This window comes from Prunus mume, linkage group LG1, assembly GCF_029339155.1.
Source record: "Prunus mume cultivar Tortuosa linkage group LG1, ASM2933915v1, whole genome shotgun sequence".
Lineage (NCBI taxonomy): Eukaryota > Viridiplantae > Streptophyta > Magnoliopsida > Rosales > Rosaceae > Prunus > Prunus mume.
Window position 1 is genome coordinate 21,611,458 of NC_142698.1, and position 14,926 is coordinate 21,626,383.

The following is a 14,926-nucleotide window of genomic DNA, read 5'->3' on the forward strand; positions in this document are numbered from 1 at the left end:
ATCCTAAGTTGTATAGAAGTATTGTCGGGGCTCTACAATACTTAACTTTCACTAGGCCAGATATTGCATTTTCTGTGCACCAAGTCTGTCAGTTTATGCAAAATCCAATGGTGTCTCATTTTACTGCAGTTAAACGTATATTACGGTATCTAAAGGGCACAATGAAGTTTGGTATCTCATATACTAGAGGAGATTTGCAGTTAAAGGCCTTTAGTGATGCTGATTGGGCAGGGGACCCTAATGATAGAAGATCTACTACTGGTTTGGTGGTATTTTTGGGTAACAATCCAATTTCGTGGTCCTCTAAGAAGCAACAAACTGTTTCCAGATCATCAACCGAAGCTGAATATCGAGCCTTATCCTTTACCTCAGCTGAATTGGATTGGATCAAACAATTATTAGCATTTCTGCACATTCCACTACCTAGTGTGCCTGTCCTCTTTTGTGACAATCTCTCAGCCATTGCCTTATCTTTTAATCCTGTTCAGCATCAAAAGACCAAACACATAGAGATCGACGTGCATTTTGTTCGTGAAAGAGTGTCACGGAAACAACTCTCTGTGCAGTTTGTGTCTTCCCAAGAGCAATTTGCTGATATTCTTACAAAGGGGTTGAGTGGTCCTCTTTTCAGAACTCATTGCTGCAATCTCATGCTTGGTTCCTCGCAGCATGCTCTTGAGGGGGGATGTTAGAGTATAGAGCTTTAGATTGTGACACTTGTCACAATCTTGCTGTAGTAGTTAGTTAGTTTGTTATCTCAAGCTATATAGAAGACTTTCTCATGTAATTACTGATTGATTAAGAAAATATATCAGATTGATATTCTCTCTAGCTACTCTCTCTACTCTCTCTCTGTTCTTGGTTCAATATACCTATCAGCTGATATAGCTTAACAAAGAACAGTTAATCCTTCATAGTCTTCCCAAAATCACTTGTATAAATACATAATACTAATATGAATCTCTACATTTAAACTTTCAATTATACACGAACTACCTTAACTTTTACCGGAAAAACATACAAATATAGAATAAATTTGTTTAGTACTGTTTATTGGGGGTGTGGTTAATGGATTGAGACTTTGGGTTTTTCTGAGCCTTTAGGTTTAGAACCCCCAAGAGTACATTTTTTCTTTTGAAGAAAATTCTTGAACCAGTTCGCTGAAAGTTTAGGATATCTTTTCAGTTCATCTTTGTAATCCACATAGTAGATACCAAACCTAACCGTGTAACCGTCATTCCATTCAAAGTTGTCAAGCAAAGACCATGCAAAGTATCCTTTCACATTAACGCCGTCCCTGCCAATATTTATACAATTATGCCAATTAAATTATTGTTGAAAAGAGTAAGAATGAAATTTTGATGTTTTGTTAAACACTTACTTGATCGCGGCATGAAGATAATAAAGATGACTATCATAATAGTCAATTCTATGATAATCGACAAGGGCTTCCTCACGAGACAATTTGGGATTTGCGAATTCACTAACTCCTAAAATATAATAGGTAATATTTATTAAGTTTCAATACTAATATAATAGCTATTTACTCGAGTATGTGCAAAAGCTTTAATTTACCATTTTCGGTTATGTAAATCAGTGGATTATGATAGTTCTTCTTTACGTGAAGCAATAGTTCTTGAAGTCCTTTTGGATAAACATAAAGCCAACTTGAACCAGCCTGCTTAAATCATAGAACTTAATCATGTAGAGATCGTCATTAGTGTTTTAAGAACATTGCTGCAATATCATGAGGTGAAATTCCATTAATACAATGATGCAAACTATATTAACATGTTACGTACGTACCTTTGGACCAATCGAGGTACCATTACGCTCAGCTGTGACAACATACATTTCAAGACTTTGTTAGTATAGGTGCACGTGTGTTTATATACAAAAGCAACAAAAGAAAGTCAAATTTTTTTATTCTACTCACTTAAAAATTGAGTACGAGCGTCTGTTAAATAGCTTGGGTATGTTGTAGCATTAGGAAGAGGAGGTGCATCGGCTGCATAGTAGGTTGTATAGTAATTTAATCCAATGAAGTCAAATGAACCCTTTACACTTTTGGATTGCACTTTAGTGAACTTGGGTAATCGATTTCCAGCCAGTGATTGCATGATCTTAGGATACTCCCCCTTTGCCAAGGGATCCATAAACCTACATTAAAAATTAAATTCTTACTCAGTCTGGAAATTATGAATTGACACACGGATGGTCATGTATGATATATCTAATAGGATTTTTCAACAACAAAAAAAGTCAGATTTTCAACAACAAAAAACCGAATTTTTCTCTAATCTTCGATAAGTTGACATTGTACATTTTTTTTTGGTTACATCGGAATTCAAACATGCATTGTATGTTGATATATAAACAAATCACTAATTACTACCAAAAATACTTTTCTATAGCATACCTTAGAAAAATCAAAACCATAAGAAGAAGAAAACATGAAGAAAAAATTGTAATCAAATTAGGTACTTGATAGTTGCATACAATTTCTCAAATTACCTAAAACGAAGAAAATCATCCATAAAAGAAAATTCTTGTATTTGTTAACCTCAAATTGCAATCTTGTACTTCCCACAGAGAGAGAGAGAGAGAGAGAGAGAGTGCTGATATTTGTTGTGCTTTTTATGTCCAAAATGATGTTATTCTGGAGTTGAAAAGTTAAGGGTATCCTATTTGGAGTTTAGTATTTGTATTGAGAAAACAATTGAATAGAAGTCTAGAGAATTATATATTAGCAAATACATACCATCCCAGCATAAAATCCACTGCTCGTGATGCAGCATCTTTGTCCTGTTTTGTGTCAGATAATGGCTCAAACCAAAGTGACACTAATGTTATTCCTATCAATCCTTTTTGTGACCCCTGCGCATGAAATATATTATTAAAAAGTCAATAATTTGAGTAGTGTACAAATTAAAACGCAAATTTTGAAAAGAATATTAAAAGTATATAATTTGTAGGAATGACTTGGTATTTTTCAAAGAGGACCTGATACTTGTCTTTGTACAACTTTACAACTTTTGCATGAGCTAGGAGTTGATGGTGTGTCACTAAATATGGCTCAGTTGCTGAATCCCCACCTGTGCAATTTAGTTTTTGCCAATTAGAACATCGGGCGGGTGCAAGTAGCCCCCTTGCATAAGCATTCTTGGAGAAGGTCCATGGCTCATTAAATGTGATCCAATACTTAATTTTGTCACCAAATTCTTTAAAACAAAGCTCTGCATAGTCTCGAAAATGATTCCTGCATATTACATAGACTTGAGCATATGATAATACTGTAGAGTGGTTTACTTTCTAACCGGTTATGGCCATATTAACTTACTAATTGATTAGTGCTTAAACACTTCCCACTTATCTTATACGAAAGAATTTTACCACACTCCATGATTCATGTATACTGCACGTTTGATTGGAATGCTATTTCGTTGCATTTCATTTCCTTCCCTTTCTTTGGCGAATTTGTGTTGCATTTTTCGTTGGACATTGTAGTTTAATGTTGTGTTTTGTTTGGCCCGGTAAGTGCTGGTTGAGTCTGTGGGCCTTACTACTACATACTGGACCCTTTTCAATCAACTCTAGCTTATTGAGCCTTATTTTTCTTTTTATCTGAGTCTGTGTTCATTTAAAAAAAGAAAACCATATAAATTGGCTAATTCTACGGTATCCCCTAATCAAAGAGAGAAACTCTCATGTAACGGAGATATCACTTTTAGCTATCCTCGACTAATAATGTAATGAAACATTGAATAACTTTTCCACGTGTCATTATGTTATTGGCCAGGAATGGCAAAACAGTCCTATTCCGAGTGAGTGTTTCATGCTAATTAAAGGATTGTTTCATTTTGACTTACACAATTTTAAGGCTTAAGAAGCCACCATATTCATCCTCCAAAGCTTGGGGAACATCCCAATGAAAGAGAGTGACAGCCGGCTGTATACCTGCATTAAAACAATTAATATTAATACATATTTAGCGAAATGAAAAATGAACATTACTTGATTTATTTTTTCATCTATAATTAGTCATAGGACTCATGCATAACCACTGGCTGCAAGCTTGTTGAGGAGATTCTTGTAATATTTGATTCCTTCCTTGTTCACACCGCCACTAAGCCTTCCATCTGATCAATATGACCCAAATATATTTTAGAAAAATATTAAATGTTAATGAAATAAACAACAATAATGTGCTATAATAAGATTAAAACATTAATTACACAAAATTAGTTTTTTATTTTTTATTTATTTTGCCGAACAAAATTATTATTTTTTATTTTGAGAGATTGATGTAATTATACTCATCCTCTTACTTGGTAAGAGTCTAGTCCATGAGATTGAAAATCTGTAAGCATCAAAACCCGTATCCTTCAAAATCTGAACATCTTCCTGTAGCAAATACATAACCAAATAGTATAATTAGAAGAAATCATGAATATCGGAAAGAACTTGCTGTCCTTATGTATACTTCATTTCTTATAATGTGGGATTTGTTTGTACCTTGTAGCGATGATATTGATCAATAGCCACATCTCCATTGCTGCGGTCCTTTATCCTCTCTGAGTATTTTATTTTATTTCCATTCAAACATGTATCTAACAACAAATTAAGTTTCACAGAAAAGAAAAAGTCTAAATAAGAGAAAGAAACCTGGATATTTGTGAGTGAATGTATCCCATATACTTGGTCCTCTACCACCTTCATTTGCAGCACCTTCATACTAAAATCCATACACACACAACAGACACATAACCATCCAAACCATGCTCGAGCACATCTAGGAAAAGCCTAAATTATGTAAAGAGATCATCAGAGAGAGAGGTACCTGGTACGCCGATCCAGCTGCCCCGAATAAGAAACCTTCCGGGAAACTGCTCCGGTTTAGCAAAGCAGCGCTACATGTAGCAACAGAATGCTTTGAATTAGTAGCTCCACTACTTGTAACTGCACAACCAAGAACAAGTAGAAGGCCTACGAGGAAGGTGCTTTGGAGTTCCATAACTAATCTGTACTTAGTTTCGTCTTCTAGCTAGGCTTTTTTCTAATAAATACTTGGCATTTGTTACTTGTATCATGGACAAAGCATGATATAATTTTAAAAAAGTAATTTGAAACCTGTGGCATCTGTGAATCTTATAAACCTTAATTTCCATGTCCATTTAAGCTGCACGAAAAAAAGGGGCAATCCGGAAGGCTGTCCTCATCTTTATACTTCAATAAGAAGCGGTCAATGAGCTAAATTTGTTTAATGTGTCAATTGAACCACATAAAAAGCGACCATTAAGATACAATGCATTTGGTTAAGCACAACACAACATTTCTTTCTTGATTTCTAAATTACAGAAGAGTGAGAAGTTCGGAGAATATATATTAGTCATAGGAGTCGTGTACCATTAGCGAGAAGCTCGTCAGTTAGGTTCTTGTAATATTGGACTCTCCTTCTTTGTTCACACCTCCACTTAGCTTTTCATCTGATAAGATGATCCAAATTAACATTATTTGGAAATAAATTTTGGATACATTAAGATTACAATATTGTACCGTAATAACACAGGTAAGTAATCACAACACGTTGGTTCGATCAAAAAACATTTTGTCCCCAAAATGTGATTCCAATAACTTGGTTGTATGTAGAAGTTTTTTCTTTTGGACTGGATATGTAAAGAATTCATGTATACTGGTCGTCTTACTTGGTAATAATCTAGACCATGAGATTGAGAATCTGTAAGCATCAAAGCCCATTTCCTGCATAATCCGAACATCTTCCTGCAACACGAAAATAATTATAGCCCCAGTGAAAATATAGTTAGAAGTACGCATATGATCAGAAAAATCCTAATGTTCTTGTACTTGATTTCTTATAATATTGTGTGTTCTTTGTACCTTGTCGTGATGATATTGATCAACAGCTACGTCTCCAGTGCTGTCGTCCGCTATGTTATCTAATTCTTAAGCATACGAGATATTTTGGAAACATAGGGGGAATATTTTATGAACTCATTTGAAGCCAAAGCAAAAGCTGCCGAAATATATATAGAAGTAAACACAAAATCAATACAAAGAAGAGACCTCGCTATTTGTGAGTAAAAGTATCCCATATACTTGGTCCCCTACCACCTTCATTGGCACCGCTTTCATACTAATACACACACACACACATAACCATGGAACTATAAATCAAAGCCAGTCCAGATTATATAACCTTCAAACAAAAAGCCTAAATGGTGTAAAGAGATTAAGAGATTAATGTAGTACTTAATGTACCAGAGGCTAGGTGTACTACCTGGTAAGACGATGAAGCTGGCCCGAATACGAAACCCGACGGAAAACTGCTCGTCTTGAGGATACTTGTGTTACATGCACCACAAAATGCCTTGGATTGTAAGCTTTGCTACTTGTCACTTCACACCCAAGAGTATAGGAGGACTAAGAGCAGAGTGCTGCTTTAACTGCCATGAATAAGCAGTAATTATTTTTCGTTTTGGACTCGTTACTTGGCATGCCTTTTATACACAAACACACACACACATATATATATATATATGTATATCGTGGAGAAAGCATGGATATAAGAGGATAAATTAGCATTTAAGTTGAAGATAAATACCACCTTATTCGAACTGTGGGGGAAACAAGAAATTAGATTCTTGCTTAAATTGATTAAGAAGCGGTAAATGTGGAATCTTGGTTTAACTGGGTAAGATCACTTAAAGATTAAAGATCATTTAAAAAATACAAATTTAGTTATCTGCCCAATCTTAGACATACTCTTTAAAAAAAAAAAAAACCCGGGTATAGCCGCGCGGCTATACTATTTCTTATATGTATAGCCAAAAAACCGAGTATAGCCGCCCGGCTATACTATTTCTGTTTGAAAATTTTAAGAAACCGAATATAGCCGGGCTGCTACACTATATCTTTTTTTTTTAAAGCGGAAAAAATGGGAAAAACCGATTTCTTTTTAAAAAATAATTTGAAAAAACCGAGTATAGACAGCCGGCTATACTATTTCTTTTAAAAAAGTTTGGAAAAATCGTGTATAGCCGTGCGGCTATACGATTCTTTAACAAAAACATTAGAAAAAAGAGTATAGACGCGACTATACTATTTCTTTTTGAAAACTTAGTATAGCCAAAAATATTATGAAAAAAGGACCCTCCAAGTTGTATTAGTTTATACTTTATAGATATTAATTTGGTATAGCTGCGCAGCTATACGAATAAAATACGTACGTGTTTTATTTGGCAAAATCTTGGCAAATTACAACTTAAAAGTTCGGTCACTATATAATATTTTAATATAATATATTTTAATTTTTTAAAATATATATTATTTGTATTCAATGATATGTGGTAATTATGAAAAGAGTATAGTCGCTTGGCTATATTATTTTTTTAATATATATTATTTGCATTTCTTGATGCCCAACAGTTTGATTTCCTTAAACTTTAAGACTGAAGCTTTTTTTTTTTGTTACAAAATGTTATGGTGTTGCCCATCATTATATCTAGAGGATCCGGAAAAGATTATAGCTATATATGGGTATTTTTTATGTACTCAAAACTTTGGATGTCTGTGACCATTACTTAACCCAAGACTTATATTGAGAGTAATTTTGGATGACTATGACTATCTATGAGTAATTCTTTGATCTGATGGATGAGAAGAGTGAACAAAACACAAGTTCAGTTTCTTCATTAATATCTCTGTAACCCATCATATGGTTAACAAATATATTTCGGATTTTCCTTGGTTCTCTCCATTTCAGGAAATGCCGACAATCTCACTATCCAAGGCATGCTAATCCTCTTTGGTTTGTTGTGCCATTTTTTTAGCTGAAATGGTGCACAAGGAGACGGCAGGAGAGGGTTGGGCCTTCTACTTTTTTAAAATTTTAATTTCTGGAAAATGGTTTCACTTTCAATCGTTATTCCCCTCAAGTTTGGTCTTAGTTAGTATTGTGAATTGTAAATTCTTCCAGTTTCTTTCTATTTTTCTGATAATTTTCATAACACAAGAGCTAAGGCAAAGAAAATTATTGGAAGTGCATTGTGTTTGTGTATGTGGGTGGGGTGAGACTAGAATCTACGTTATCGTTTCCAGATTGCAACAAAAAGGATTTCCGCAGGGAAAACGAAGGAAGAGAGTGAATAAGACATGCAATCAAATTAAAGAGAGATAATCAAGAAATAAAAATAAAGAAGAGAGAGAGAGAGGGAGAGGAGTTTTAGAAGTCTGTGTTGTTGCCAATAAAGTAATTAATGCAAAGTTAAGTGCATGTTGAATGAATTCTGAACCGTTAGATGAGGATAAATCTAAGGGTTGAAGATATGTGTAAAAAGTGTGGTTCTTTGAGGATAAATCTAAGGCTATACTAATTCTTTTGAAACACCAGTTATAGCCGAGCGGCTATACTAATTCTTTTGAAAAAACCGGATATCGCCAGACGGCTATACTATTTATTTTGAAAACAATTTCCAAAAACAGAGTATAGCCGGCCGGCTATAATATTTGGAAAAAATTCTAGAAACCCAGTATAGCCGAGCGGCTATACGATTTTTCTAAAAAAAAATAAAGAACCTCGTATCGCCGCACGGCTATACGAATTCTTTTCCCAAAAAACCAGGTATAGCCGTACGGCTATACTAATTCTTTTGGGAAAAAACTGGTATAGCCGTCCGGCTTTACTATTTGTTTTTTTAAAAAAATTCCATTAAAGAATGTATAGCCGATCGGCTATACTATTTTTTGGAAAAAAATGGAAAAACCAAGTATAGCCGGTCGGCTATACTAATTCTTTTGAAAAAACCGGGTATGGCTGCTATACTATTTATTTTGAAAAAAATTCCAAAAACAGGGTATAGCCGCACGGCTATATGATTTGAAAAAGTTTTAGCCTATTGGTTATACCATTTCTTTTAAAACGAAATTAAAAACCATGTATAGCCGCGCGGCTATACTATTTTGGCGGAAAAACCGGGTATAGCCGGACGGCTATACTAATCTGTCAACCGGTATAGCCGTGCGGCGATACTAATTCATTTAAATCACGGCGATACTAATTCATTTGAAAAAACCGGGTCTAGGTGGTCGGCTATACTATTTCCTTTGGAAAAAAAAATTCCCAAAACAGTATATGGCCGTGCGGCGATGCGATTTGAAAAAAATTCTGGAAACCCAGTATAGCCGCTCGGCTCTTGTGAAAAATTGAAAACACTTAGTATAGCCGCTCGGCGATACTATTTCAGTGATTAACAGATGATGTAATTATACTTATCTAAGACTCTAGTCCATGAGATTGAAAATCTGTAAGCATCAAAACCCGTATCCTTCAAAATCTGAACATCTTCCTGTAGCAAATACATAACCAAATAGTATAGTTAGAAGAAATCATGAATATCGGAAAGAACTTGCTGTCCTTATATATACTTCATTTCTTATAATGTGGGATTTGTTGTACCTTGTAGCGATGATATTGATCAATAGTCACATCTCCATTGCTGCGGTCCTTAATCCTCTCTGAGTATTTTATTTTATTTCCATTAAAACATGTATCTAACAACAAATTAAGTTTCACAAAAAAGAAAAAGTCTAAATAAGAGAAAGAAACCTGGATATTTGTGAGTGAATATATCCCATATGCTTGGTCCTCTACCACCTTCATTTGCAGCACCTTCATACTAAATTCCTTACACACACACAACACAAACATAACCATCCAAACCATGCTCGAGCATATCTGACCAGAACACTCATACGAAGCTGACCCAAATACAAAACCCGACGAAAACTGCTCCTCTTGAGGATACCTGTGTCACATGCAGCACCAAAGTGCCTTGGATTGTAAGCTCTGCTACTTGTCACTTCACACCCAAGAGTAACAAGTAAGAGTAACAAGTAGGAGGACTAAGAGCAGAGTGCTGTTTTTGACTGCCATGACTAAGCAGTTATTGTTTTTCTTTTGGAGTCGTTACTTATATATATATATATGCGGAGAAAGCATGGATATAAGAGGATAAATGAGCATTTAAGTTGAAGATAAATACCACCTTATTCGAACTGTGGGGGTAACAGAAACTAGATTCCTACTTAAATTGATTAAGATCATTAAAACAAAAGCATAATACTAAAATGTCACGTGGCCAGCCGAAAGAAAAAAGAGACCAACTCTGTCTTTGACAATATCAGTAGCCCTAATTCTGCTTGGGGTTCCTTGTCCCCTATTTAACTTGGTATGGGACTTGGTGCATGATTTTGATTTATGATTTATCCCTTTTGTTGCAGCTTGCTTGCCTTGCTGCTTGTTAAGGGTTTTCGGCTTTTGATCGCCTTGTTTTTCTTCTTAGCTTTCTTAGCCCCTCTGGGTCCTCTGTTTTTTGTTGCTGCTCTTCTTGTTTTAATGAAATTCCACTTGGACCAAAAAAAAAGAAAGAAAGAGAAGGCAATCCCGGTCTCTCAGACAATGGCTGACATGAGAAAGTCTGGGTTCATAAATTGGTAACCTAATCAAATCCGCATTAAACATAGATAATTAGAAGTTAGAACAATCAGAATTTGAGATCAATATGAACCCATCTGAATTCACATCGTCGAAAGGAATTTGGTTGGACCCAACGCACTTTTTATTCTTGTTCATACACAAATAACATTCACATTTTATTTGGTCACAAACAACGTCTGCAATTCGATTTCCCTAGTACTTAGGAACTTTTTGAACCAATGGGCTGAGAGTTTTGGGTATCGTTTCAACCCATTTTTGTAATCCACGAAGTTCATACCGAATCGAAGAGTGTAACCACTATACCATTCAAAATTATCCAATAGAGACCATGCAAAGAATCCCTTAACACGAACACTGTGCCTGCACAAAAAGATGGAATTAACTAAACCCGAAAAGGTTAGGCATATATATGTATATGAATGTACGTAGTATATATATGTTTTTTTTAGTACAAGCGATAGTCTAAACTAGAGGGAAGAGAGTTTCTCACACACACATCTAACGTCGTGAGGGTTCGAACTTGAGACCTCAAGTTTGTAAGTCAAGGCCCTTTTTCACTGGACTAGACCCCATTGGCCTTAGTATATATATGTTACATTCATATATACGCGCATACATCTATATGTCATATGTGTATTTATAAATAAATAAATATATATACACACACATATACAACACAGGGGATATGTATAGGCTTTGTTGAGCAATTGAGCACTTACTTGATGGCTCGTTGAACGTAGTAGAGGTGGAGATAGTAGTAGTCAATTCTCTGGCTATCATTAAGGGCTTCCTCAAGTGACAATTTTGGATGGCTGAACTCATCAATCCCTACAACAAATATGTAACATGTTAGTCTTTTAGATTTAAGCTTGTTCATTTTTTAAAAAGAGAAGGGCTACCTCCTCTATATTACAAAGTGAACAGAAATGTCACTAGCTCAATAGATAGTTCATTTTAAATGCATACTTAATAGCAATAACTACACTACATGTGAAAACTTGATGATGCAACTAACTAAATAATTACCATTCTCCGTAATGTAAATGAGTGGATCATTATACTTTCTCTTTGTGTAGAGTAAAAGATCTTCAATTCCTCTTGGATAAACATATAGCCAATCTGAAGCAGCCTGTAATACCATAGAAATTGAGAGATTTGTAGAGGTTACGTTTGTCTATGAAAAACAATTAATAATACCACTAATGCTAATAGCTAAGCTAATTTGATATATGTACCTTTGGACCAATAGAGACCCCATTAAGCTCAACTGCCACAATATATGGTCACAATCTAATTGTTATAAGAAACTTAAAAATTGGCAATCAACAAGCTTTGAATTTGTACTACGTACATGAAAAATTAGCACGAGCATCTGTCAAGTAGCTTGCATTTACAGAATTTTGTCGGCTTTCATAGGCTGCATAATAAGTAGTATAGTAATTTAATCCAAGAAAATCAAATGACCCATTTAGCAATTTAGATTCTGCTTTCGTGAAGTTTGGTAGACGATTTCCAACAAGAGACCGCATACTGTGCGGATAGTCACCACTTGTTATTGGCTCTGCAAACCTACAAAAATGTGGAAATTCCCATTAAAAACTTAATGCTAAATAGGATATTTTCTTGTCGCAAAAATTTGGCATGTTATATTGCCGGAAAGTTGGCTTATTATAAAGCCAAAACAAAAGTTGCTTCCAAACTTAAACATTCATAAAGCATATTTTTATTTGTTCAATATATTTAAATTAATATTCTATTAACATATATATTATGGAAACAAATATTAGATTATGCTAGTAAGTATTGTAAGTGAGTTACAAATTTATATTAGGTACTGACCATCCAAACATAAAATCCAAGGCTCGTAATGCAGCCTTTTTATGGTGATTGGCTTCAGAAATTGGCACAAACCAATGTGACAATAGCGTTATCCCTATCAGACCCTTTTGAGATGCCTGCAGATTAATTTTGAACATAACACTGTCAGATAGAATACTCCATTATTCACATATAGTTCTCGATCAATTAGGACCTAATATTCTAGTCCACCACTAAAAAAAAGACCTGATATTTCTTCTTGTACAATTCTACAGCAGTTGCATGTGCGAGGAGCTGGTTGTGTGCCACCACATATGGTTCTGTACTTGAATCCCCACCAGTGCAATTTAGCTTCAGCCAATCAGAACATCGTCCGGGCGCGAACTCCCCTTTTGCATAACCACCAACACTATAGCTCCATGGCTCATTCAATGTGATCCAGTATTTTACCCGATCACCAAATTCCTTGTAGCAAAGCTCTGCATAGTCTCGAAAGTGATTTCTACACACACACACACACACACACACACACACATATAGAGAATGATGGTTGTAAAATTAAAATTCAATGCCAAATATTGGTTTTGAACATATTTGAAATGGTATATCTTAATTTGTTCACGTACATAATATGAGGGCTTAAGAAACCACCGTATTCGTCTTCTAAGGCTTGGGGAAGATCCCAGTGGAAGAGGGTTACAAATGGCTTTAGACCTGCATGAGTAATAGAAAAGAGTTGACTAAGTGATGTTTCAGGTGGGATTGATATTGAGGTTTTATGTGATTATATATAGAAAGCTGCTTCACCATTGTGTAGGAGTTCGTTGATGAAACTGTTGTAGTATTTGATTCCTTCCTGGTTCACGCCCCCGCTTAGCTTTCCATCTAATAATTAAGAACAAAACAAGCAAATAAACAAATACCTCAATCAATAATAAGTGCTATAAGGAAAGAAAATGCCAATGGTAAACTGTTTCTTCTCTTGGTTCAATTTTTTCAGATAACGACTTTAACTGATAACACAGCTAAGCTTGCAACACTCTCTTAGTTGGGTTATATACAACGATAAAAGGAGGGCCACATGAATTATTATTTCAACAAAGAGACATTGATGAACTCACTTGGTAACAATCTTGGCCATGAGATAGAGAATCTATAAGCATCCAACCCCATGTTCTTCATAATCCCCACATCTTCCTACAATAACACAAAAGATATAATTATAAAAAAAACCTTAAAAGGATCTCATTTTCAATTTCCTACAGCTATGTTCTCTTCTCTTACTGGGCTCGAAGCAAAGAAGGCATATGTGTTTGTCTAGTTTCTTTTCTAAGAAAAAACAATGAGAATTATGTGATCAAAATTGAAACCTTATAGTGGTGATATTCATCAATAGCCACATCTCCGTTGCTGCCATCTTGGATCCTTTCTGCAATTAACCGTAAAAATAAAAAATAAATAAATAAAATAAAATAAATAAACAAATAAAAACCTTGGTCCATTGTTTAATAAGTAAACTTGATTAGTCAATTTTGTTCTCCTAGCAATGCTCTGCTCTGTATGAAAAATAGGGTCGTCCCTGAGCAAGAGGATCCATAGCTTCGCTGGGGAGCTATTTTGGCCCAGGCTTGAAAAAATAAGAAGTGCTTATGAAAAATAAGAAGTCCATTTGTGAGATATTAGCAACAACTTTCACCGTCGAAAAAAGTCAAATCTAACACAAGAAATCAAATTTAGTGACGGTATGGGTAAAAACTGAATTTGAGAGGGAAATTAAGAGTAGATCTGGATGTTTGAGACGGTAAGGGTAAAAACAAAGCCTAGACACACCTGGATGTTTGTGGGTGTAGGTATCCCATATGCTTGGTCCTTTACCACCTCCTCCTGCAGCCCCTTCATACTACAATTTACACACACACTTAAAAGAGTACAGAATGAAGATGCCAATGTTCATGCATGGATGCTTAGTCTGGCAAGAAGAAACTAATTAAGTAACTAAAACAAAAATTAAAGGGTAATTAAGCCCCATAAGAGAAAAGACTCACCTGGTAAGAAGATGAAGCTGAGCCAAATATGAACCCAGCTGGAAAACTGCTTCTGTTGAGAAAAGCAGTGTCATATTGACTGGGTGTAACTGGAATGGTGGCTTGGCCATTTGCCAATGCAAAGCCAATTAGTTGCAGAAAATAATTTCCTAAGAGCAAATATCCTAATTGGAGTGCCATAACTTGAGGTTTTGGTGATCTAGATAGCTTGGCTTTGCCTGTCACGGGGTTTATAATGGAGGAAGGACACATCACAGCTAAGCTCAAAGTCAGGAGTCTCAAGACACATGTACACTGTGCATGCAACGGTTAAAGCATCTCAAGAAGAAAAATTAAATTTAAAAGATCGTTAAAAAATATTCATTTGATGAAGCTAAAATGTTAAATTAATGTCATAGCTTGATTTGGAATGATCAAGGAACCACTAAAAGCATCTAATTTATAAAAGCAAATTAAACATTAGCAACAATGCTTTACCACCACGACTAAAGGTCCATGGCTGATTCAACGTGATCCAATGCTTTACCTGATCATCAAATTAATAGTA

The 14,926-nt window shown here is 35.1% G+C and overlaps 2 protein-coding genes across 2 annotated transcripts; both read right to left on the minus strand.

Moving 5' to 3' along the window:
- Positions 1-854: 854 nt before the first annotated feature.
- On the minus strand, positions 855-5,036 carry LOC103341812 (beta-glucosidase 12-like). The gene is made up of 13 exons (XM_089050225.1): positions 4,841-5,036; positions 4,666-4,735; positions 4,516-4,574; positions 4,329-4,404; positions 4,062-4,139; positions 3,870-3,957; positions 3,004-3,259; positions 2,762-2,877; positions 1,937-2,160; positions 1,807-1,838; positions 1,576-1,678; positions 1,382-1,490; positions 855-1,297 (listed from the first exon to the last, which is right to left on the minus strand). The coding sequence occupies exons 1-13, from the start codon at positions 5,012-5,014 to the stop codon at positions 1,066-1,068; spliced, it is 1,617 nt and encodes a 538-aa protein (XP_088906351.1). The 5' UTR covers positions 5,015-5,036; the 3' UTR covers positions 855-1,065.
- Positions 5,037-10,466: 5,430 nt separating this feature from the next.
- On the minus strand, positions 10,467-14,688 carry LOC103341913 (beta-glucosidase 24-like). Its single transcript, XM_016796626.2, has 13 exons — positions 14,380-14,688; positions 14,165-14,234; positions 13,705-13,763; positions 13,456-13,531; positions 13,142-13,219; positions 12,961-13,048; positions 12,581-12,836; positions 12,356-12,471; positions 11,868-12,085; positions 11,752-11,783; positions 11,543-11,645; positions 11,236-11,344; positions 10,467-10,876 (listed from the first exon to the last, which is right to left on the minus strand). Exons 1-13 carry the CDS (start codon positions 14,629-14,631, stop codon positions 10,672-10,674), a joined length of 1,662 nt encoding a protein of 553 aa, XP_016652112.2. The 5' UTR covers positions 14,632-14,688; the 3' UTR covers positions 10,467-10,671.
- Positions 14,689-14,926: the final 238 nt, after the last annotated feature.